The 25,162-nt window shown below is 50.3% G+C and overlaps 1 protein-coding gene across 1 annotated transcript; it reads right to left on the bottom strand.

Moving 5' to 3' along the window:
* Window positions 1-3,216: 3,216 nt before the first annotated feature.
* WNT2B (Wnt family member 2B) lies at window positions 3,217-23,914 on the bottom strand. The gene is made up of 5 exons (XM_062191970.1): window positions 23,462-23,914; window positions 17,593-17,813; window positions 16,284-16,561; window positions 15,029-15,293; window positions 3,217-10,129 (listed from the first exon to the last, which is right to left on the bottom strand). The coding sequence occupies exons 1-5, from the start codon at window positions 23,647-23,649 to the stop codon at window positions 9,900-9,902; spliced, it is 1,182 nt and encodes a 393-aa protein (XP_062047954.1). The 5' UTR covers window positions 23,650-23,914; the 3' UTR covers window positions 3,217-9,899.
* Window positions 23,915-25,162: the final 1,248 nt, after the last annotated feature.

The raw sequence follows: 25,162 nt of genomic DNA, 5'->3' as shown, positions 1-25,162 counted from the left end.
TGGTGTAGTAGGCTAAGCCTCTGTCTGCGGCACCAACATCCCATAGGGTGCCGGTTCATGTCCCAGCTGCTCCACTTCCGATCTAGCTCTCTGCTTATGGCTTTGGAATGCAGCAGAAGATGGCCCAAGTGCTTGGATCCCTGCACCTATGTGGGAGACCCAGAAGAAGCTCTTGGCTCCTGGCTTTGGATTAGTCCCCCTCTGTTTGGGGAGTGAACCAGCAAATGGAAGACCTTTCTCTCTGTCTCTCCCTCTCTGTGTAACTCTGCCTCTCAAATAGATGAAATCTTGAGAGAGAGGGAGAGGGAGAGAGAGGAGAGAGAGAGTGAAGAAGAGAGAGAGAGAGAGAGAGAGAGAGAGAGAGAGAGAAGGTCATGAGCCAAGAACACAGTCAGCCCTTTGAAGCTGAAAGAAACTTCAAGCTGTTAAAAAAAAATGCCAATTTAACTTGGTATTGCAATGGAATAAAGGATGTGAGAGGGTTTGAACAATGACTTGGAGGCAGAAGACTGATGATCAGGCTCTGGAATTTACTGGCAACTGCTATACAGCAACCCATCTGAGCTTGCCACACCTACTGGAATAGGCAGAAATTATTATTGTTTGGGTAGATTAACAGAATGTGCATCTCCAGATAGTAAGCTGGATGCATGATAATGTCTTCCAGTTTAGAAGTCCAATCTGTAACACGTTGGTGAGAACCCCATTAACATCCATTCACCTGCTTTCTTGTTTATACTAGTGTCTGTGCTAACGTTAGCTCTCCAGAAAGACTTAAGTAAACTCCAGTCCCTTCCATTCCTGGGAAATTACTACCTACTCCCATAGGACTTGGACCAAGATAACAAACGCAGTTAACTTTTTTTTTTCCAGTTTTATCTTTTGGATGGCATTGAGAGTAACCATATCTCTGATTTGGCCTCAAGTTCTATATTGAATTTTTTTAAATTGCTTTTTTGAGCAATAACTTTTCCTTGGTTGTTTAACCATACAAGTTGAGATTTCTGTCTCTATGCCTCTTTTATAATAGCTGCTTTGGGAGAACAGATGAAAAATAATAAGTCAGTTAGATATTTTATGAGTATTGAAATCCCTTCCATTCAGAAATGTAAATAAAATAACCAGCATGAGCAATCAGCTTATGTCAGATTCCATGGGTTTATGTTACATAGGGAAATTATAGTGCAACCTGAAACATGCTTCTTAATGACTACGTAGTGTGTCACAGATGAATGTAAAGCCCTTGAGCTTTTCTTTTGTGAAGGGTCTCTGAAATCACCTTTTATAAGCTGCCTAGTCAGGGGAGAAAAACTAAGATGATACCCACAAATGCCATCACTGTTAAGTGGCTCCTTACCTTCTAACATCAAATTGTGCCAGCTGAGTAAAGCAGAAACCTAGGATGCTGCTCCCCTAATGGCTTCTTCCGTGTGCATTAGACATCCACACTCAGCACCATCCTGGGTCAGACCCACAATCCCGTGTGTATTTTGTTTCTGAAAGTGGCACCAAGAAAGTGCTGTGGGAAACAGGGTTGCTCTTACGGTTTCTGTTCTTAGAAGTTAGGGAAGTTCAGTTAAGGCATACGATAAAAGCCAGGTAAGTAGCTGTTTTTACCCTCAGCAAATGCAAGAAAGCAAAGACCTTACTGGTGATCATGAAATCAGGAGTTGCCTCCTGTCTTTGACTGCCACTCCAGCACCCTGTGGCACATTAAAATTATCTCCTTGTGTGTTAGTGACCTGGCACTAAAGCTCTAAAAGCTCTTTTGCAGTCCTCTTATTCACCATGGCCCTAGAGACGGTAAGTCTGCTAGCCACTAAAGTACAATATACCAAATAGGATATAAGTAATCAGTCAAGTTTTAAGATTTGGAGTGAGGGAAAGAAACATGCATTTTCTATTTTAAATTATTCCTTTTTCATGTTGTAATTTTGTTGTTGTTGTTTTGAAACATTTATTTATTTGAAAGAGTTATACAGAGAGAGGGAGAGACAGAGATCTTCCATTCTCCGGTTCACTCCCCAAATGACACCAATGAAGGGCCAGAGCTGGACCAGGCTGAAACCAGGAGCCAGGAGCTTCTTCTGGGTCTCCTGCATGGGTGCAGGGGCCCAAGCACTTGGGCCATTTTCTGCTGCTTTCCCAGGTGCATTAACAGGGAGCTTGATCAGAAGTGGAGCACTGGTCCAAAACGTTGTAATGTCTTTCTTTTCTTTTTTTTTTTTTTTAAGAATTTATTTATTCAAGAGGTAGAGTTACAGAGAGAGGGACAGAGAGAGAGAAAGGTCTTCTATCCACTGGTTCACTCCCCAAATGGCTGCAATAGCCAGAGCTGGACCAATCTGAAGCCAGGAGCAGGGACCCTCTTCTGGGTCTCCCACACGGATGCAGGGGCCCAAGTACTTGGACCATCTTCTGCTTTCCCATGCCATTGCAGAGAGCTAATCAGAAGTGGAGCAGCCAGTACTCAAATGGTGCCCATATGGGATGCTGGCACTGCAGGCAGTGGCTTTACCTGCTATGCTATAGCGCCAGCCCCACATTGTAATTTCTCAAAGTTTGACTCCATTAATGCCAGCTCTGGGTCTGTAGGCCTAAATTAATGTGTCACAGTCTGGATAGGATATTTGATATCTCTTATTTAGCCCAAAATATGAAATAAGGAGTTGTACTTAGTGACACATAGCATTTTGCTGGGCTGTGCAGTATTGATCTTTCAGTCCCTGTATCTGTAACAAATGGACTCATCCTTGTGCTTTCTCCTATGCGCCCTTGTGTTTACTGACATAAATCAGGATGCTGCGTGGTTCTAAAAGGACTCTGAACCATTCGACACTCTCCGTACACTGTCACCTCCCACTATTTAAGCCATGATCTCAGAATTCTAACTTCTTTCTATTCCCCAGTGTATATAATGTGTACTTGCTTGAATTTCTTTATATATTTTTTGCTTGCACATTCTTATTTCTAAGATTCAGCACATACCAGTTTCCTCTGTTAGAATGCTTTCCCCTGACTGCCCTCAACAAGTTCACGCCTTATCTTTTCAGAGTGCAGCTCACAAGTCACCTCCTGGAGAAGACCATCTGTCATCTCATTCTGAGAAGTCATTCTGAGACTTCTGTTTCCCAAACTGTTTAGTTTCATTGTAGTTGTTGTTTCTATAAATTGTCACCCAACACACATCAATGACTCTAGGAATGATGATCTTCCATCCTCTTGTCTTTATTTATTAGACACAAACAATTGAAAGGCCTACTGATGAACTTTTCAGTTTCCCCAGAGTTCTAATCCACCTTCCATTGCCTTTCCCTTTACTTCATAGTTGCATTCCTACGGAAACGGGGCATGTGTTCAGGGCTTGGCCTCCACCTCAGCATGTGTGTGGCAGCCTGCTGGCCAGGTCCCTACAACTGAGAACTTAACCCTTTGCTTTGACAGTCTCTGCACTCTACTCAGATACTTCTGAGCAGCAGACGTGTCCAGTAGACCTGAAGATGGGTGTAGGGAAATTTCCACTGAAAACCAAGTTGGCTTTTCCTTCCTTTTTGCACGAGACCTATGAAGCTGCTGTCGTCAGCAGCTCACCCGACACTCTCTTGCTCTGCCTCTTTTCCAGAAGTCAGGGTTAGTTTAAGAAAAAGCCTCTTGCTAGAAGCCATGACCTCGTACTTTTATCCCCTCCATCTGGTGTGCGGCCTCATGGGGCTGTGCTGCTATGCAGGAGGTGAGCAATGGAATTCTTTAGATGATGACTTCTGAGCCCACATGCGGAGGCAGTGGGGGTGGGAAGCAGGGAGAGCAATGAGAGCCAAGATCGATGGACCAAAAAGTAAGGTTTGCTCTGGGAGAAACCTTGACTGTAGGTACACTGTTTTCATGAGGTGTTCTTCCCCTCACTCAAGTCAGGGCCCCAGTCAGGGCGCTGTAACATCCCAGGTCTGTGATTGATGTACATTCTGTTCCTGCAGTTTTCCCTTCTGCCTTCACAGTTGGGGTGCAGGAGTGGGATAGGTAGGGTATGCAAGAGCTTATGCTGTCTCTAACAAAACGCATTCCAGGATTGAACAGGGAAGGGTTCCCCTTGCACACATCATCTTTTGGAGCTGCTTTTTCTCACTGTCTTGCACCTAAACAGAGGTCCGGATTTTGAATGAGGGTGGGAGGAGGGGTTAAGAGCAGCACAAGTTTTTGATCAAGTGAAAATCTGTTGTTTGCCTCATCTCACCGAGTTTCCCCGCAGGGTAGGTACCCTTTGCCTTCGTGTAGATGAATTACTGGTCTCAGCCAGTGGCCCCATGATCAGGCCAAGAGTAGATGCCTTGCTCGGAAAAGGACAATTTCTTAGCACTCTTTTCTCTGTTCTTACATTCTCAAGCCTTGGGTTGACATCAGTTTTTTAAAAGAATGAAGTCTCAGAGGAAATTCTAAAACATACCTTAAAAGCCCAATGCCTTTCACGTCCTCTTATTACTACTACTCTGTCTACACAGTTAGCATCACTTTAAAAGAACTAGATAAAGTTAAAACAAAATTTGAATGTTAGTCTGAAGGCCAGGTGCTGGGGAGGGGAAGCAGAAAGATTTCTTTTGGAGCCAGAGTTGTTGAAATGTAGATCACCTTGTGTAGTGATCTCTTGGCGCAGTGGTGATTGTGCCAGAAATGACACTTCCTTTGTAAACAGCTTAGATGTGCCCTCCTGGTGGTGCTAGGACTCCTACAGGGCTCGAATATTACATACATTTGTATTCTGGAGGTGCTAAGACTGTGGCACCCCCAACCCTGGGCACCCTTAGGCTTTGAGGAGGAGACAGGAGATGTGAAGTCAGAGACGTAGGTTTGAGTTATGCTGGGCCACCCACTGTCCATGTGACTGTAGACAGATCACTGAACTTCTTTAAACAGCATCTGTAAAATGAGAGTAACCCCTAGCTCACAGGGTTGTTGTGAGGATTACATATAAGCAGAAGTGTTTTGTAAATTAAAAAAAAAAAGCTTTTTATGAACATTGTTATCCTTGAGGGAAGCCCCACCTTGAAAGCTGTCAGATAGGACGACTGGGATGGAGCTTGTTTTTCCTCTTTCTTCACTCAGCCTAGTTTTTCACTTTGCTCAGGACTGCTTCTAGGGCTCAGTGGTGTGAAGCTGAGTCATCAGATTTTTGCCTCCTTTGGCCAAGGAGAAAGAACTCCCGTGTCCCAGTGCTCCATCCATGGATTTGTGGGCAGAATGGAAGTGAGAAAAGGCAATTTTAAAGCCATGATAGCTCTGAGTTGGAGGGCCCAGGGGAGAATGCTTATCTTGCATTCTCAGATCCAGAATGACTGAAAACATCTTAAGTAAATGAACAATAACCACAAAGATGCTCAGAGATAATTTAAGCCATGACTGGGAAGTGGGGAAATGAACTTATGAACTCTCTCTCTCTCTCTCTCTCTCTCCTTTCCCTTTTAACTTTGGGATCAGGGACAGGCATCTGAGTATTACTGACACCCCACTGGCTATTGCTGGAAACCTGCTGAGCACCCAAGGAGAACACCAGCTCCTGGGAAAGCTTAGTTCCATGCATTAACCATGACATCTATACCCTAGCAAAGCAGCTGGCTGGTCTCTTCATTGTCTCTCGTTTATGGAGATTATGCCTGAAGTCCACAGCTATCCCAATGAGTCAGAGCCCCACAACAGTTACAGGCCACAAGCAGTAGGCCCAGCAGTCATCCCTCGTGCAGTCATGAGATGGTCCTGTCATTTACAGCACACGGGGTGTGCATCTGTCTCCAGCATGAAGCAGCCTTGACAGGTTGTACAGTCTCAGCCACTCTGCTTAGGTGATCCTTCTCCACCACGGATCTCTTCTCTCCATGTCCTCTCTCCATCCTTCCCCTGCCACCTCCAGCTGCCTGCATGAGAATGTGACTTTGTAATGTCCCTTGGTTATAGCAAGATCCTGCTGTTGGTATGACTTTTAAAATATTGATTGAAATCTAGTGGCGTGTTTATTGTTGGGGAGAGTTATACCTACCAGTCCCCTGCAGCTGAGGGTGGTTCCATGTGTGGACATCATACGTGTACCTCATGTGTATATCCTCATGGCTGTGCTTGGGCTGACAGGTAGGGCAGAGAGTGAAAAGGAAGCACCTCTGTCTTGCTTTCCAACGTTGCTCAGAGATGCCCAACCCCCGTAGTAGCAGGCAGTTTCCAAGGGGAGGGAGGGGGCAGAGGCCTCCACCAAGGCCATCAATAACCAGGTGTGAGCTACAGGTCTCTGTGTAATGTGAAGCTCTCCCGTATTTCATTTCTGCACCCAGGGGGCGGCTCTGCAGGATTGCTTACGGAGAGCTCTGTGTCTGGCACCTCTCTCCACAAGGCCCAGGCGCCCAGGGTCCCACCGACCTGCCCAGGAATGCATCGCATTGTTCTCTGGTGCTGTAATTTGGCTACAGGAGCTAGGCTGAATACCTCCCAGGGATGAGAAACATACGCTCCCTGGCGTCCTCCCTTCTCCTCAGCTAACTTGGGCTTCTGCCCTCTGACCACTAGAGCATTTAAATAATAACTTCAGAAAGGCTGAAGAAAAAAACAATCTTGATTATCTCTCTTCTGTTAAACCATGTAGAAACTTATGTCCTGAGTGGGTCTGAGAATTTGGCAGAAGGACTTAGTGGTGGGTGTTCTTGATAAGGGAAGTGAGAGAAAGGGGAAGAAATTACTCTGCAATGGGGAGGATAGAAACGAGGCTGTGCGTAGTCAGTTAGACCTGCACGCTTTGCAAACAGACCCTTGGGGCTGGGCAATGGCAGATTCCTCTAATTAATCTGAAGTCCCTGATTTCATTTTTCCAGCATCACTATGAGAAAGAGTGTGGCTTAGTGCCATTATTCAGGGCTAGTAATAAGAAAAGCTGGCTCTTCCCTGCAGGGCTAGGTTAAGGCTGGCATTCTTTTACATAACAGAAACTGGCTACAGGCTGAGCAGCTGAAGCACTTGGGTCAGGTGCCTTCTCTGAAAGATTCTCAGGTCCTTAAAGGACAGAGATAGTATCATTTAATTTAACTTTGCATCCAAATAACACTTACTGCAATGCATTAAACCTACATACTTATGAAAAGTTAAAAGAAATGAAGATCAACAGAAAGAAGTGGAAGAGAAGCTGAGACACTCCTGATCTGAAGAACAGCCTCCGTCAAACACGGGAGAGCTGGGACAGGGGGCCAGTAGAGGCAGCGGGAAGGAGCAGCAGCAGAACTAACGCAATCCTGACTGCACCAAATAAAGTTCTCATTTTGCCACTTGTTCCAAATAAGTCAGTCTCTGTTTGTGTAGGAAAGAAAGGAGGCCAGTTGTCTAAAGCCAACTGGAATGCAGAGGCAAGCTAAGCACTAAGAGGACAAATTAATTGCTTGGCCATCATTCCTTCTTGGGGTCTCCCAGCCTCTGGAGTAGACTAGGCTCAGATAGACACCTCTTCTCTCACTTCTTCACCTCACTTTTCAAACTTCTCTTTCTCTGGACAGTCTTACACATGGCTGCGCTTAACCATTCATGGGAAATTACACAACTTGCCTCTTTATGAGCTAGAGTAACTGGAGCCCAGGAAAACATAGAGAGCAATCTGAGATGCCATAAGAGGCCTACCCATTTCCTTCTACAGCGTGAGAGCCAACAAAGAAGAGATCCTAAGGCACAGGTAGATTTAACTCAGGTTGACTTCCGGTGGGTGCCTTGTGCCATCATTTACATGGCAGCTCAGATGTTCCTGTGAGAGCAGGGGCTGGCTGGGGTCTGAGGCTCTTCCCCACAGCCAGGCCTTCAGGGCAGCACCCTTTTGTAAATGCACTCATTCCTGTTCTTAAGTTCAGACTGACCATGATGCTCTTACTCCCCCTACCCCACTTTTCTCCTTTTCATCCTGGCCCAACATGTCCAAGCTCTTCAGTTTCCCTCCCGTTTCCCCCTCCCTAGTCTCACCATTGGCTCATCAGTTATCCAGTTGACTCTACTCTGCAAGGAAGACATTCCCTTGGCCTGACTCACTCAATCCCATTTCTCCACAGGCATACCCTCACCGCAGACCACAAGGGCTCTGACTAGCTCATGTTTTGTGTTAATGGATGTGAAACCAGAGCAAATCCCCTCACCAGAAGAAAAACCACCCTAAACTCTCCCACACAGGTCTCAGCAGGTTATACAAATATTAGTCCTATCATCTAAATAAATCTGCCCCCATGGCCCAGAGCTATGACTCCCCCAGCCTCCTGCTGCCTGTGCAGTGAAGCTACTCCACAAATACAACATGAGGACCCCAAGCAATGTTGGAGAGGATCTTGGGAAAGGATTCCCTTGGGCAGGCTCCTTAATCTCAGTGAGCTATCAGTGCTAATTAGACAGTTCCTTGAGAAGTCGTGATGGGCTGGACCAGTCAGGGGCTTTCAGGAAGAGTATCTGTTGGCTGAAAATTGGGGCAAAATGAAAACTCAGTATCTGAGATAGGTATCCACTCTCATTTTACAGATGGAAAAACAGAGGCTTGGAGAATTAAAGTATCTTGCTTAAAATATCAAAAACTGTGTGGCACAGCTGTGATCTTAACCCAGTTCTGTCATAACTACCATTTTCTATACCACCCTGCAAGAGATAACCACTGTCCAAACACATCACGTCCTACTCTCCAGCTTACTAAACTGCTATCTCTAGAGACTCCACTCCTGCGAACTTACTTAGGCAACAGGTCATAGCACAGGAGGAACCCATCCCTGTGTAAGCCAGTCATGGGGCAAACAATAATAATCACAAGGACTTGCAGAGTAAATGGAAGAAGGCTGTTGCCTTCGAAGCTGTCTACCACTTCGGCCCCAAGTCCCAGCTCCCCTTCTGCAGGTAGCCATTGAATCCTGCTCCCAGCTTTAAAGTCTCCTAAAGAATTATCAACGCCAGAGATCCCTACCTACCTAGGTACACTGGTGCCTATGTGGGCACTTGAGATCAGGCTTGTCTAGCCTCTCCCACCCTCCATGAATTGTCTATCTATTACCTAGTGTTTCCCAAACCTAGCTAACCTCTAGAATAATGTATGAAGAAAAACCCCATGGTCTAGCCAGCCTTGCTAAATTGCTCTTTTCCAAAAGTGTTCCAGGGTCTTCTAATGATCTGTTGGGCATGGGAACAGCTGCAGGCCACCTCAGTTTGAGGCAAAAAGTAAACAAAAGAAGCCACGCTGGCTGATACAGGGGAAAAGGGCAGAGGGACAGCATATGAATATGAAGCTGTTTATATGGTTATATGATTTTTCCCCCTACAAAACAGTGGTTTATAAACATGAGCATGTGAGTGGAACCTTGTCCACTATGATTAACTTGTTGAGCATTCCCAGGCTGTCAATAACAGAGGAAAGTTATAGCCTAGAATTTTTTTTTTTTTTTTGAGGGGGGTGTTACCAGGCAAACTGCTCAAACTGTCTCCAGGGAAGGGTTACGCAGTTTCATCTCTGTCCCATCTACCCTCAGCCAGGTAGAAACAAAAAGAAGCTCTCTCCAGTTACCTTTCCTCTTGCACACCTAAGAAGTGTTAGGAAGCCAGTACAAAGGAAAGAAAAATGAGCCCCAACCAGGTACTTTAGTGCAATTCATATCACTCTGAAGACCCCCTACCTCTTCTACTCTCCCTTCAGACTTCCAGACAGGGATACCAGGGAGCCACTCAGTTTCTTACATCTCCTATCAACTCCTTCCCAGGGCTAAGGAACCAACCAGGACACCATGGTCCTGCTGGATTACTCTCGGTCCTTAAATAGAAGCTGTAGCAGCCCAGGGTTGAGGGGGAAGGAAGGTGTGCATGCAAAGATCTTGTGCTTTTGAGTTGAGAGACTTGAAACGGAGAGCCGAGTGAGCTGTCTGTGTTCAGGTCTGGTCTAGCCACTCTGCCTTCTTGGGGGCCTTGCAAGTATGGACATCCACAGTGTTTCTGCATTCCTTGCAGCGCACCGCACAGCACCAGTGGAATTTGCACTCACACTGGGTGACACGGGTAACTCGAGTCGTGTCGTACCCGCGGCCACAGCACATGATTTCACAGCCATCCGTTCCTTTCGATGTCTTGCTGCAGACACGGCCAGCAGTGCCTAGGGAACCTGGGAGGGAGAGAAGGAGTGATAACCAAGTTACTCCTTACCTCAGATCTGTCAGCACCCTTACCCACATTCTCAGGAGAAAGCCATAATTCTTTGTTGTGAAAATACACCCACTAGCCTAAATGATCCTCTCCTGATTGCACTCTGTACCAAGTTCATTTCTTCTCACGATAAAGGATCCCTCAAGGCCACCGACTCCACCTGCAGTTTTCTCCCTTCCAGTATAGATTCCCATATTCTCTTCAAAATCTAACCTTAAAATGTTTATAATTGTTAGAGCTGGGTGAGGGTTCTCTACATTATGTTTGAAATTTCCATAATAAAAAGTTAAAACAAGTAAAATAACTTAATCTGTAATTTATCTTTTCTAAAGAGCCTTGCCATAACACTGAACCTTCTACCATTTGCTAGTATTTTGGCCCTTCGTTTTTATTAAATTATAAACCAAACTATATAGGAAAGAAGTATAATATTGCTGTTAAAAGCTTTGGGAGCCAGTATTATGGTGCAGTGGGTTAAACCACCACTTGTGACACTAATATCTCACATCAGAGCACTGGTTCAAATCCTGGCTGCTCCACTTCTGATCTAGCTTCCTGCTGATGCAACTGGGAAGGTGGTAGAAGATGACCCAGGCACCTGGGTCCCTGCCAACCACATTGGACACCCACATGGATTTCTGGGCTCCTGGCTTTGGCCTGGCCCAAACCTGGCTGTTGCAGCCATTTGCAGATAGAAGATCAAGCTTGCTCACTCTCACTCGCTCGCTGTCTCTATGCCTTTCAAATGAATAAATCTTTTTTTTTTTTTTTTTAAGAGCCCTCATATCAGACTGACTGGGTTCAAATCTCAGACTGCCCCTTCTCAGTTGTGTTATTTAGCAAGTTAATGTCTCTGGGCCTTAGTTTTCATGTGAAAATGGACATTATAATAGCATCTAACTTGGCAGGTTGTTTTATCTATAATTTCTGACCAACTGAGGAGGTAGATTGACTGGCTTGAGGCACATCTTTAAGGAATTTCTTTTTAAAAAAAAGTATTTATCATTTGAAAGGCAGAGCAATAGTGATCTTCCATCTGCTGGTTCACTCCTCAAATGCCCACAACAGCCAAGGTTAGACCAGGCCAAGGCCAAGAGCCAGGAAATCAATCCAGGTCTCCCACGTGGGCAGCAGGTGTCCCCCAGTACTTGGGGCCATCAACTGCTGCCTCCCGGGCACACTGGCAGAAAGCTGGATCAGAAGTGAGGAGCGACTGGGACTAGAACTAGGCACTCCATCTGACATGAGATGCAGGGTCTGAACCCACTGTTGGGCTCACCGCCCACCACTCTAAGGAGTTTCTAAGGAACATCCTTTGTATTATCCCATTATAAAGTGGGATAATACACTCTCTCTGCTTCCCTTGAAGGGAAGGGTTGACGTTTGCCCATGTATAGGGAATGCTCAGAGCCTCATTCTAACAGATATTAGCAAAAGAGGTCCTGCCAACAAATAGTAAGATCATTGAATTCTGGATTAGTCAGACCCTAGAGGGTACCTACTCCAACCCTTTTCCATATCAATAGGGACCCAGATTTGAGAAAGTGACTACTGGGGAGAGTGTGGGAGGGTCTAGGAAGAAGAGATAAATTGGTTCTGTAGCAGTAGTCTCCACATTTCACTGGGATATGGGAAGAAAATGCTGGAAATTCTATATTTGTTCTTTATCTTGTTAAATTACCTATTTTGTATGTATGTTATATATATATTAGTATTGTGGAACATAGACATAAGTATATATGTATATGTATGCATACATATATGTATATAATAGAGGTATATGTTCTAATTTTTTTTAATAATAGGAGTATACAATCCAAAATGTTAGTAGGCTACTGCTCTGGAGTGTGGGGTGGCCAAGCCTACTAAGTATGTTATTCTCCTAACACCAAGAACTGTGTCTTAAGTCCTCTGGTATACTAAAAACCTCTCTATACTTTTGAACTTGCTATTCAGTGTAGTAGCCACTATCCACATGGAGTCTTTTAAATTTAAATTAATAAAAATTAAGTAAACTAAAAAATGTAGTTCCTTGGTTGCACTAGCTATGCTGTAGTCCACACCTTATCTTTTGTTTTGCTTTCTATAGTTTAAGTTACTCATTGTCATGGAAAAATTCCATAAATAAATAATCATAAATTTTAAATAATTATTGTGATATTGTTAAAGCTATTCTACCTTATTATTAGTCATTATTGTTAATCTTAGTGTGCGTCATTTATAAACTAAATTTTACCATAGGTATGTATATATAGCAAAAAACACAGTATTTGGGCTTTAGTAGCAGGCACAGTTTAGGACTCTGGAACATATCCCCAGACAAAGGGGCCTGCTGTACTTCTGGTACTCAACAATCACATGTGGCTAGTTGCTGCCATGCACCAGGGAACATTTCTATCAATACAGAAAGTTCATGTGGACAGTACTGCTTTAGAGGGAATTCCTGACTCCACACTCCCTTTCAGGATTACTTTTACACCTTTAATTCCAGGTCCGACTTTGGGGTTTTTGTTTGTTTTTTAAGATTTATTTGCTGGGGCCAGTGCTGTAGCGTAGTGGGCTAAGGCTCTTCCTGCAGCGCCGGCATCCCATATGGGCACTGGTTCATGTCCCAGTTGCTCCTCTTCTGATCCAGCTCTCTGCTGTGGCCTGGGAAAGCAGTAGAAGATGGCCCAAGTGCTTGGACCTCTTCACCCGCACGGGGGACCTGGAAGAAGCTCCTGGCTCCTGGCTTCATATCAGCCCAGCTCTGGCCATTGAGGCCATTTGGGGAGAACCAGTAGATGGAAGACCTCTCTCTCTGTCTCTCCCTCTGTCTGTAGCTCTATTTTTTAAAAAGATTTATTTATTTGAAAGGCAGAGTAACAGAGAGGGAGAGGCAGAAGCAGAGAGAGAGAGAGAGAGAGAGAGAGAGATCCTCCATCTGCTGGTTCACTCCCCAAATGACCACGACAGCCAGGTCTGGGCCAGGCCAGAGCCAGGAGCTCCATCCGGGTCTCCCACACGGGTGCAGGGTCCCAAGCACTTCATCCATCTTCCGCTGCCCTCACAGGTGCACCAGTAGCAAGCTGGACTGGAAGTGGAGGATCTAGGACTAGAACCAGCTCCCATGTGGGATACCTGGGCCTCCTGTTACATCACAGTGCCACCCCCCACTTTGAGTTTTATGAGACCTAATTTTATGCCTCAGAAAAATTAACACACATGACTTACCCTCCAACTCCAAAGATCCTTCCCTAGGTATGGTAGCATAAGCTTACACCTCAGATGCAATGGAATTATTCCCAGGAACCCAGAGACTAATCCTCTGAATTAGAGGGTTTTTCTGGCAGGAAATCCCTAGGGGAGTCACAAAAGTTCCCCTAATTTTTTTTCTTCTAGCACCTATATATGTGTGTGTGCGCGCATGTGTGCAATATATATACAAATATACAAATATATGTGTGTGTGTATATATATATATAAATATAAACACACACATACACAAACTACTTTGTTGCTTTAGGTAGAGCCCTACCCTGTTTCTGTGCCTGGTTTTGCCTGGAGCCAGAGCCACTTGACTCTCCAGGAATGACAGCGATGGTTGAAAACAGAACCAAGGACAGCTGAAGTTTCTGCTCCTCCTTACCCAGGTCCTGACTGCTGAGTCGCACATCAGAGCCTGGGAGCTGCATGACAGCAACCAGGGGAGAAGTAGCTCTGTGCACTGCATGTTGTTCCTATCTGAACCTGAAATATGAGCCAGGATGACAACTCCCACTCCCTTGGGGAAACAGCATAGCATCTTCCAGCATCCTTAAGAATTCTACCACAAATCCCTTGAACAGATCAAAAACCAAGCCCTCGCTGCTTTACCTGCCTCTGGGAGCAATCTCCTGATGCCTTGCTTGCCTGACTCCAATCTGAATCTTCAGTGGTAGGGAGGCATTTAGCCTAGCCATTAAGATGTCAGTTAAGGTGCCAGTATCAGAGTCTGGGTTCAATACCCAGCTGCAGCTCCTGAGTCCTGCTGATGGAGACTCTGGGAGGCAGTGAATGATGGCTCAAGTAATCTGGCTCCTGCCACCCACATGGGAGACCTGCTGTGGGCACTCAGGAGTGAGCCAGCATATGGGGCCGTGTCTCTTTCTCTGGTGTCTTGTCTTTCTCTGCCTCTCCAATAAGTAAACTTTGAAAATAAAACAAAATAGAATCTTTAATGGTAACATGCAGGATAAAGTGTTTCAAGTCATTTGTGGTGTGGTTCCAACCTGTCTTTCTGACTTTACTCTTGGTTACCCAAAACCTTGCTCAAGGCAGAGAGATCTGTTTCCTGTCTCTGCTACAGGTCATGTACTTCCCACCTACCACCCTGCCCACGTACAAGAATAGCTGCCTCTCCTCTCCTCTGACTATCTAGATAATCCCCCTTAAGGAAAAGCTTAACTTTCACATTTTCAAATAAAGATCTTGATTTCTTTAGGCATCTCTCTTTGCAGTTGCATTTGTCTACCAATTCCATCTCATTTCTTTGGTTAGATTATAAAGGGCTGCATCTTTTGCTTATGTGTAGCCCACACATTGCTTGGAACTGAAAGCAATTGACTCAAACTTTCACTGAGAAGCTTTGGGCGCAAAGGAGTGATCCTGACCACAGGCCTCAAGTTGCTAAGAGGCCCTGCCCTCACCTGGACAGCATCTGGCCTGGCAGACCGAGGCACAGGTCAGCAGTCTCATGACTGGCTTTTCGTGTGGGGAGCAGACTGGCTCCTGCTACAGCACCCCCTTTCCTAGCCCTTGAGACTGAACAGATCATAATTAACCAGGGTTACTTGCCCCAAAAACTAGGCTCTGTGTCCCCACTGCTTTCCTTACTCACCTGCAGCCTTGTCCAAGACACAGTAGTCAGGGGAGTTGTCAAAGTAGACAAGATCAGTCCGGGTGGCACGGCGATAGCCTTGGCGGGCTGCTGTGAAGTTGGCACCATCCTGGGTGGCTGTCACCTGCACAGCCCCATCGTAGCGCCGCCGCAAGTAATCACCTGTGCGGCGGAAGTCTGAGAGTGCACGCCAGCAGGTGCGCAGAGTACAGGAGCCACTCACGCCGTGGCATTTGCACTCCAGCTTCAGAAACCGCCGCACAGCCTGGAGGAGGGCGGGAGGCAGGTGAGAGGCAGCTGGTCAGGGCACTTTGCTGTCATCGCTGAGATCTGCTGCCCTAGCCCACTGGATGGACCCTGCTTCTTCTCTCCCACATCAGATCCCACCCATTTGTACCTCATAAAGCTAAAGAACCTCTTCTAGGAAGTCTCCTGGACCAAAGTACTTGCCTTTTCATAACAGCCTGTTGGATTTCAGAGCCACAGGATTCTGGGATTCTGTGTGTGATTACAGTGTGCTTGCATATCCTCTAGTTTTCACATGCTTGAGAGCACCAAGCTACCATGACTTCTACTTTTACGGTGTACCATTTTCTGCTCGGAGCTAGAAACTTAGGAGGTCTCAAATGCCAGTGAACTGACGAGAACAAACTCCAAAGCTCTCAGTCTGTATGAAGACAGTTCTTATCCTTCTCAAAAAGTTACTTCCCTTCTTTTCTTTTTTTAAAAAAAGTATATTTATTTGAAAGGCAGTAAGAGAGACAGCGAGATCTTCCGTTCACTGGTTCACTCCCTAATGCCTACAACAGCCAGGGTGGGGCCAGGCCAAAGCCAGGAGCTCAGAACTTATCTAGGTCTCCCATGTGGGCAGCAGGGACTCAAGTACTTGAGCCATCATCTGCTTCTCAGACACATTATCAGGAAGCTGGATTGGAAGCAGAGTAGCCAAGATTCAAAGCAGGCACGCCAGTATGGAATGTGGGTGTCACAAGTGGTGGCTTAACCCGCTGCACCACAGTGCCTGCCCTATTACTTCCTTTCTCTTCTCCACCTTTCCCTATTCTCTATTCCTGTGACGACCATGCACCTAGTTGAAGCAAGTTCCTTGCATTTAATGCTCCTGTCCCAGGATGCTATAGCTTTTGGAAATGATCTAGAAGCCTTCAGCTCCTTCACCTTCACATTTAGTCCACAATCATCCACATCGGTCACCCCCAGCAAATATGAATGTACGTGAACACACACGAGTACTGACCGTGCGACCACAGCGGTTGTTATGTAAGTTCATGAGGGCCCGGGCATCCTTAAGCCTCTTCTCCTTGGCATCCACGAAGGCCTTGGCAAAGCGGACACCATAGTGGATGTTGTCACTGCAGCCACCCCAGTCAAAGTCCCCGCGTTGGTCGTGGTGTCGGCCACGCGTGTAGGGGTCACAGCTGCATACACTCAGTTCACCCTGGCTACAGGCTCGAGTGATGGCATGGACCACGCCTGCGGATGAGATGGCATATACAAAAGCTGCCTCCCGGCTACCTAGAGAGAGAAAGGTAGGTGTGAGTTTCAGGAAAGAGGCTGTGTCTGTCCCTCTCTTTAGCACACACAGCCTGTGGCTCTGTAGCCTCCTCTCCTGTCCTCTTCTTTCCCAGAGCCACCCGCCATGTCCTTTTTATTCAGGGTGCCCTTCCCTTCTAAGCACATCCCCTTGTACACCTGAGCTTCTCTCCTCAGCCCTCACTGTTCTCTCTCTGCCTCTTTGTACTTCTGACTGCTGGGTTGATCCATGCACTCTTGTCTCCTTCCAAATTCCCCAGGTCTGACCTTTGAGAGGTCTCATGGTGAATCATCCCCTCCCCCCGCTGCCAGCACTGGTGCAGCTAAGCCTGCCTTAGTCCACAGTCCATGCCTTTTCAGGCCCTCTCTGCTGGACAGTTCCCCCAAAGTGGGGACCCCAACCCATGGGTCAGGCTGTCTGGAGAGACTTCCCACTGTCTGTTCTCATTCCCTCCCTGCTCTCAGGGACTGAAGAGTCATCACCCCTGTGCCCCTGACCCTTCCTGATTCCCAGCTCATCCCCTTTCTCCTAGTTTACTGTCTAGCTCTACTCAGCTCTTCTGCTGAGCTGGGGCCAAGACACTAACTCTCTGACTATTTACATATCACCTTTCTAGTTATCGCTTGTTCCCATTACTGTAGTGTCCAGGGGGTCAGCATGATGGTGGAGTGATGGTGGTAGAATAGAGGATCTATTTCTAGTCCTCAGCCTCTGAGTACATGGACGCCCCCTAGGCTAGGGGCTGGCTAGGGAACAGCAGGGACATGAAGAAGGCTTGAGGTACTTGTCCCATCCTCCCAGAGCACTGGGGTTTAGAGGATTCTAAATCCTACGAATCTAAGGTACTGAGGTTCTGTTCCCAGCTGGATCCCGGCCTCTGCCTACCATTGTTTCTCTGATGAAGAAGTTGTGTGTATTAGGGGGAGGGGGGGGGGGGTCGTTCCTGCCCTTCCCACTCACCGCCCCAAGCACAGAAAGGGAAGGATCTGGGCAGGGTGGAAGAGGCCCCTACTTCTGAGCATGACACGACCAAAGACAGTGTGGTCCCGGTCCAGTGTGGTGCAGTTCCAGCGGTGGTGGCGGAACTGGTGCTGACACTCTCGGATCCATTCCCGGGCACCTTCGCCCACCGAGCGCATGATGTCTGGGTAACGCTGGCACAGCTGCCGCTGCCGGCTCACCAAACCAGGGATATTGTCACAGATCACTCGGGCCCCCAGTGCCCCGATGTACCTGCAAGGTGGAGACGGCCCTGTCAGAGCATCCTGGCCCTTCCTTTGCACCAGGAGGGGGAGGTCTGCATCGGGACCTTGGAGAAAGCCCTTCCCTGCCCCTCCCCCACACCCCCTGGGGCTTATGGGTGGCACCACTCCCCACAGCTCTGCAGAAACAGTCCCACAGTCCCAGAGAAAGTGATGGCGTGCACTCCCACCGTCACCAGTTCCCCAGCTGGAGGCCAAAGTGAAACACACTCCCAGAACATAGGCCAAGCATGTGTCACACACACAGAAGCTGTGGGCATGTCATACAACCCCGTCTCTGTTTATTTAATAAACATTAACAGCCTTGTGGATAAATAAACTACCAAAACGAGGGTCTGAGACAACACTCTTCCACCCACATGTTAAGAAGCACGTCCTGCGTGGCTGGTCCAGAGACAGCGGGCAGTTTTGAGTCATGATTATAGCTCCAGTCAGACTCACGGAACTGGGAAATCCTCCTCCCCAGTCCTAGAGTCTGCGGAAGAAGACTCCACTCCTAACTCTCCTCCCCCTAACTCTATTTTCAGGCCCCAAGGCCTTCCTAAGCCAAATCATCTTCCCCAGCCTGTAAGGCACAACGTGTCCTGGGTGGCAGAGGGCTATTCGGAGTGGGAAATCAAAGGCCAAGTCAGGGTAATGGGGTGACTCTCCCCACACCCCAGGCCCCAGTCTACCCAACAGGAACAATTGTAAAGATCCACTGAGGCGGGCTCCTAAAGCATAGGTGGGTCGCCAGTCACTCTCAGGTTTTTCCAGGCCATATTTTTTCTTCTTTCAAACACCCTTAGCCCCGGGCTCCACCACAAGTCTCAGGAAGAACATTTCAGAGAGAAAATAGGAGGTCTGTAAGAGGCCACTGAATCAGTTCCGAGCCATTCACTCACTTCTTCCAGTTCAGCAGCCCAGCTCCACTTCTCACTCCCTTTCTAGCTCGGCAACCCCAGAGCAGAATTTTCTGTTTTCCTGTCCAAAACACATCAAATGGACACCCTTTTCTGAACAGGTGGGGGCCGTGGGGAGCAGTCGCTACTGATGACAGAGAGCTTTGGTCAGAGCTATGAATGAGCCTGTGGTTTGGGACTGGCCCCAGAATGGGCCTAGATGTGGGTGAGGAGAAGGGAGGGTAGCCGCTAGTGGAGAGGGAGAAAGCTAGACTTTCCTGGACCCGTGTCCTCCTCCTCACCCCCTGAACCCCATTGCATTCCCACAGCGGCCCTCACCCACAGACTGGATCACCACTGGTGACACCAACTCAAACAAACACAAGGAGGGCTGATGCTTGCCTCTTCGGGAATTCACAGGGCTGATGGGGCCCATCTGTCCCCGGGGGAGGGGAGTGAGGGCTGGCCCTTTGCTAACAAATCCCATGGAATCAGCGTCCCCAGCACTGTCCATCAGGGCAACAGCTTCCAGGAACAAACAAAATAAACACCCCAGCCTGGGCCAGGCCGGAAAGGGCTGCCTGACGCACAGCCCAGAGTTACACCCACTGCCGTGGTGCTTTGTTTGGAGAATCAAGACGGTTGGAGTTGGAGTTGGTCCCTGTCTCACCACTGTTCTGCTTCCCCAGTTCAGCCCCACAGTACTGCTCTAAGCAATGGGTGTTTGTTTTTTTGTTTTTTGGGTTTTTGTTTTGTTTTTTACTGGGGCTTGGGAGGAGGGGCATTGGATGGGAATAAGAGACCAATAATCCAGCCCTCATGAGACAGTCTGGAGTGGGGCAGGCCAAACTCTGGCAAAAAGTCCTTCTTGTGGTCTGACTTAAAGCTATTCTGCTGCAGCCCACATTGGTCCTTTTTGTTATGTCCTCACTGAGCGTGGGAACATCTGTTCAGTATCTGAGAGGGGAAGATAATGAAGTTTCTCTGCTACCACCCTTACCACACTAAGTAGCCACTTCAAGACTGCAGAGTGTGGCACTCGCCAGCTGTCCAGTAGTGAGCCCCTTGGAGTCGGCACAGGGGCCTTCAAAAAGCTGACCCCAAGACTGAGCTCCTCTCCCTTGGAGCTCAGCACCTGCCTGGATATCGCTGCTGTGTGTCAGGCACTGAGCTCAGCTGCTGTGGGCACAGAGATGTTTAAGCACGTGCATGTGCACACACACGATATGGGAGAAGGTGCCCAGTGCACCAATTGCTATCTCTTCACCTGCTTATGACCAACTCCCGTTCCTTCCCTGGACAAAGGGACTCACAGCCTACTCCAGCCTCTTGCTACTCCAAGTATAGTTCCCTAGAACAGCAGTATCTGTAACACCTGGGGATTTGTTACAAATGCAAAACGCCAGGCCTCGCCTCAGCCCCACTGATAGGAATCTGTATTTCACCGAGACCCCACCCCAAAGTGATTCGGAGGGAGGCCCGGCAGCATGCAGGCACTTCAGTATCCGCAGTATTACCGGGCACTGTAACTGTCTGTGGAATAAACACCTGACTGCTCTGATCTAGCCCCCGAGTGAGCTGTAACCTTCAGTTACAGCTTTACTTCAGTCAGCTTTGCCAGCTATACACAGATGGTTTGTGTTTGTGTCCTTTTTTGTCTTAAAATTTTGTTTGAGAGAGAGGAGAGAGAGGGAGAGAGAGAGAGAGAGGAATCTGCTATTTGCTGGTTCACTCCCCCGCTGAGCCGTGCTGAAGCTGGGGCCGGGACTCAATCTGGGTCTCCTGTGTGGGTGGCAGGGATCCCACCATTTGAGCCATTGCCTGCTGCCTCCCAGGGTACACGTTAGCAGGAGGCTGGAATTGGGAATGAGCCAGGACTCACACCCACACACTCCAGTACGGGATGTGGGCGTCAGAATCAGCATCTTACCCACTACACCCAAAGCCTGCCCCTGCTTGTGTCTTGTTCACGAGGTCAGAATCCTTTTTTTCTCCCCTCATTTGTGTACAGCACCTAGTATGCATGGTTGAGCCCAGGACATAAAGAACTGTGAACATGGGGATAAAAAAAACAACCTATTAACCTCCCTGAATCTTCTCTTAATACCACAGCACCTCTACACTACTTACTTTATGGTTAACAAAACACTTTTCTGCACACAGATCCTATGGGAGGGGGTTCCTCTATTTTAAAAGCAAAAAACTGAGGTTCAGGGAGATTGAATGATAGCACCCCACTTTGTCCGTCAAGGATAGCCGGAGGAGAACCAGGACGAACCAAGGCCACCCGACTCCAATGTGCAAGCTCACTGTCAGTCTAGGGGCAAGAGAGGCACACAGTGCTTACTAGGAGACAGCCAAGCGAGCTCTAAATTGGTGCGAACTTGAGCAAGGTTCTCACCACCGCTCTCCTGTCTCTTGCTTTCTTCATTTGTGAAATGGGGAGAATAATATCTACCACACTGGGTCCTTCGGGGGATGGAAGACGTGGATGTTCAGAAGGTGCTTGGCCGTAGTGCCTGTAGCTCCGTAAAAGCTCATTAGATAGCAGCTGTTGTTGGCGACAGTGATGCTAACATGCTGTCACTTTAGGTTTCCCCTCACTTGGGACCGCCACATCGAACCCCCTGCAAAATGGAACAGGGAGGTGCATGGCGGGAGCCCCACGTGTGGTTCTGTCTGTCACAGACTAAGCAGGATCTGTTTCCTCCTCCAGGTATGGCTAAAGAGGGGGTGAGCAGATGGAGAGTGAGGGGCAGAATCTCAGGCACGAGGAAGATGTGGTACAGCCCGCAGGCATGTCTTCCTGGGCTTGTCCAGAGTATCAGAATATCAGTTTTTCCCTGAGGGGAACAGGGATAACCACCTTGAGGGCCTGGCCTGCCTTTAGAAGGCAGCTTCTCACCTCTCTCAAAAGTGGTGACCGCTGAGGCAGGCACCTGGGTCTGCAGCTGTGACAGTGTGGGCCAAGGCCACTGCAACAAGCCGTGTGTCCACTCCCCATCCTGGCCTGCCGCTGCCTCCCTCCATCCCACGGGGACTGCTAAGTCCTGTCTCTCACCGGCCTCGCTCTCTAGCTCCTTCACCTAGGAGTTTTCTGAAATCTTTAATGTGAACCACGTGGGGGGAGGGTAGCAGAAGGAAGGAAGGAAGGAGTAGTTGAGGTACAAAACAGGAACAAGGAAGAGCCCCCCTCGGGTCTTTGGGCACTGCTACCAGGATGCCGAAATGACCAGAATGACACTGCCGGCCTCACCTAGGCATCAGTGGTCCCCAGACAGTTTAGAAGGAATTCAGAGTCCCTAGAAGCAAAGTGCCACCTGGGCCAAAAAACATGAGCAGTGAGCACCTCTCCAGTCCCGGGGCCAGCGGCCCATGAGGGTAAAGGGGGGCTTGTGATCTCACTGCACTTCTCGGCCCGCTTCCCTTTCTCTTTCTAAAGGAATGTTTCAAGCCAGATGTAAGATATAGGCCTCCCGCCTCCCCCATCCAGAACCCCCCTCCTGCCTTCCCCAACACTGCAGAGATAAAAAAGATCCAAAAGAGAGATTTTTCTGAAACAGGAAAACAGGGGGTGGGTGGGGGGTGGGGATGAAGAGAGACGCATCTTGAAATGATAGGAATCCGCAGCCCAAGCTGGCTGGCCCCTCAGCCAGCTACCCCTCACCCTTCCAGCCAAGATTCCGAGTCAAGAGGAGAAAAGCCACAGGGTGCAAGAACAGAGGAGACCACACTTCGCGGCGGGGGTGTTGGCTGCGCGCGGCGGGGGGGGGGGGGCACCGCGCGGTAGGGCCAGGCGATAGCCCCAGCCAAGAGGCCAATTTGGGTGGGTGGGGGGTGAAGAAGAAAGATGGAGAGTTTCCCAGTCCCCCCTCCCCCAGGTGAGGGAGGAGGGAGAACAGCTTCCCCGCTCCCCCCAGAAGAGGATGCGCCATCCAGGGCTGAGAGACTTTGGGGGGTGGGGGGGCGGGGGTCTGAAACACACAGGCAACGGGAGTCTCAGCTGCCCTCCTGCGAAGTGTCTGGCGTCCGGGGCCTGCACGAAATCTGAGGAGACGGTTTCCTAGTGCTTGGGGACCCCACAAGCCTCTGGTCTTGGAGGTGGGAGATGGGAGGGAGATGGGGTCATCTGAGGAAGGAAACAAGGCAGGCGGGAGGGCAATCTCCAGGCTCCAAGAGAATCCTCAAGGCAGAGGCGGAAGACAAGTGCCCAGATGATACAAATCCAATAATTGCAGGAGTTAATGGGGGGGTTAGCTTCCGCCTCCATTTCATTGCTAGCCTGGCACTGGCCGCCGCCTCGCGGAAGCCCGCCGGCGTTGCCGCCGTGGGGTTGGCGCGGTGGATCAGCGAGCCAGCCAGCCGCCCCTCTCTCCCCGTCCTCGGGGCGACCTCGGCCGTGACGGCCCTGTCGAACAACAGCCACCGCGGGTCCCGGGAGGGCAGGGGCTTCCTTGAACCCAGGCTGAGAGTTGCCGCCCAGCGTCGGAGGCTTGAACTGGAGTACAGGGGGTACGGCATCTGGGGACCCAGGGAGCTCCCACCACCGGCATCCTCGCAGCGAACGCCCGGCGGCTAGACGTGGCGTCCCGGCCTCTGGCCGCACCGGCTTTAGCTCCGTCAAAACAACCGCCTATTGCCCGGAGCAGCCCGTGCCTGGAGCTGTGTGTCCCCTCCGGGCGCCTCCGGCCTCCTGAACCCCGCATCTCACCCGCCCAGCCCCGAGAGCCGCACTCACCACCAGGACGAATCGACGCGGGCTGGCAGCGTCAACAGCAGCAGCAGCAGCAGGCAGGCAAGACCTAGGCGGGCCGAAGCCGGGGAGCCGTCGGGGGCCGCGGGTCTGGGCGCGGGGGCAGGGGCAGGGGCGCGGGCGCGCCGAGGGGGGAGCTGCGCGGCTTCCTCTGCACCCCCCGGCCTCAGCATAGCTCCCCGAAGACTCCGGCCACGCAGCCCGGAGGGGCGTGGACGGGACACCGTCTGGGGCTGGGGGCGGACCTCAGGCTGCTCCTACCTCACCCCCCTGGGGGGCCATGGAGGTCGCCGGCGGCTGGGAACCTAGGGTCACCTGGAGTCCGGGAACCAGGGCGCAGGGTCCCCGAGAGGGGCGCAAGTTGCCGCGTCCTGAAACCGACGACGGCGCGCCGTGCCCAGGGTCTGGAGCGCGCTGGCCCAGCACGAGGTGCAGTGTCAGGGGGTGTCTGAGGCGCGGAGTGGAGCCGCGGGCCGAGTGTGCAGACGGCCCCTCCGGCCGCGGGCTCTCATTGGACGGCGCGGGGCGGGGCCGAGGCCGGGGGACACGCGCGGCCTTCAGGGCGGCTCCGCCCGCGCCAGCGCCCGGCGCTCCGCTGCCCTAGGTGAGGCGGCCGCCTCCGCCCCTCGGTGCTCCCGCGCGCCCCAGCGCCGCACCCCCACCTGCTCGGGCCGGTGCGACGGGGCGCTGCGACACCCTCCTGCGCCCCGAGCGCCCAGTCCGCGCCGCAGCCGCGCCACCGGGTCCTAGCGCCCTTCATTCGGCCACCCCGGCGTCTGTGGACCATGGCCAGGCGCGCGGAGTGGGAGGGGGCTGCCGACACTTTCCCCTGGCCTCTAACGCGCAGTGACACTGGAGCTGAGCACGGGGGCGGGGGGATGCACTCACTTCCCCGGGTCCCCGGCTTTCCATTCTTGCTTCTGTGAAATGGGTAGAATCTCTGCCACCCGGAGTTGTGGGAGTGTCTTACATCTCTTTTCAACACTGCCTACCCGGACACCTTGGGCAGCCGGCTTCAGGTAGGGGATTCTGCCACCTAGGGCGCAGCGCCCCTACTTCTTCCGGCCCATTTCGCGCGCATATTCCCACTCTGCCCACGTTCGGACTGGACTCGCGCGCCCGCCAGCCGTGGCCCGGGGCTCTCCTGGGCTGGGACTGGGCATGGATGGCGGCCCATGCAGGGACGGCACACCTGCCCAGCGGCCGCCCTCACGGCCCAGGCGCTGCCTGGCTCCGTCTGCCCCAGTTCCCCCAGGGCCTCGGTCCCCCACCCCCTCGGGCGGGGCTGTGAGCCTGAAAGAATCAGAAACAGCTGGGCGGCTCTCCCGCACCAGAGGCCGGGGTGGGGGTCCTGCTGAGAGAGGGGAAGCCCTGGGGCCTTTTCGCTCCTTTGCCTTCCCCCCTGCCTCCTCGCGGCTACCTCTCCTCCCTCTTGCCCTGCGCGCGGCCCTGGCGGCGCGGGGAAGTCGGGGAGCGCTGGGGAGGTGCGGTCGGCTGAAAGCGAGAACTCCCGCTCCTCCCGCCGAGGCTGGCAGGTGGAGACCCTGCGGGCGGGCCCTTACTGAGGTACAAATTATTGGTAACACCCTTGGGGCTTCCAGCTTCAAGAGTTTGCCTGGGGCCGGCCTCAACCCGATCTTCAGCCTCAGTTTGTCCCACTCGACCGGCTCATTCCCAGGCGTCTTT

Source organism: Lepus europaeus, chromosome 5 (assembly GCF_033115175.1).
Source record: "Lepus europaeus isolate LE1 chromosome 5, mLepTim1.pri, whole genome shotgun sequence".
NCBI lineage: Eukaryota > Metazoa > Chordata > Mammalia > Lagomorpha > Leporidae > Lepus > Lepus europaeus.
The sequence above is the reverse complement of the archived record's forward strand: the minus strand, read 5'-3'. Positions and strand labels throughout refer to the sequence as shown.

Coding starts and splice junctions, on each gene's coding strand:
- WNT2B (XM_062191970.1), bottom strand. CDS start 23,649: ATGCTGAGGCCGGGGGGTGCAGAGGAAGCCGCGCAGCTCCCCCCTCGG. Junction 17,814..23,461: donor CGCGTCGATTCGTCCTGGTG/GTGAGTGCGGCT, acceptor TCCACCTTGCAG/GTACATCGGGGCACTGGGGG. Junction 16,562..17,592: donor TGGTCGTGTCATGCTCAGAA/GTAGGGGCCTCT, acceptor TTCTCTCTCTAG/GTAGCCGGGAGGCAGCTTTT.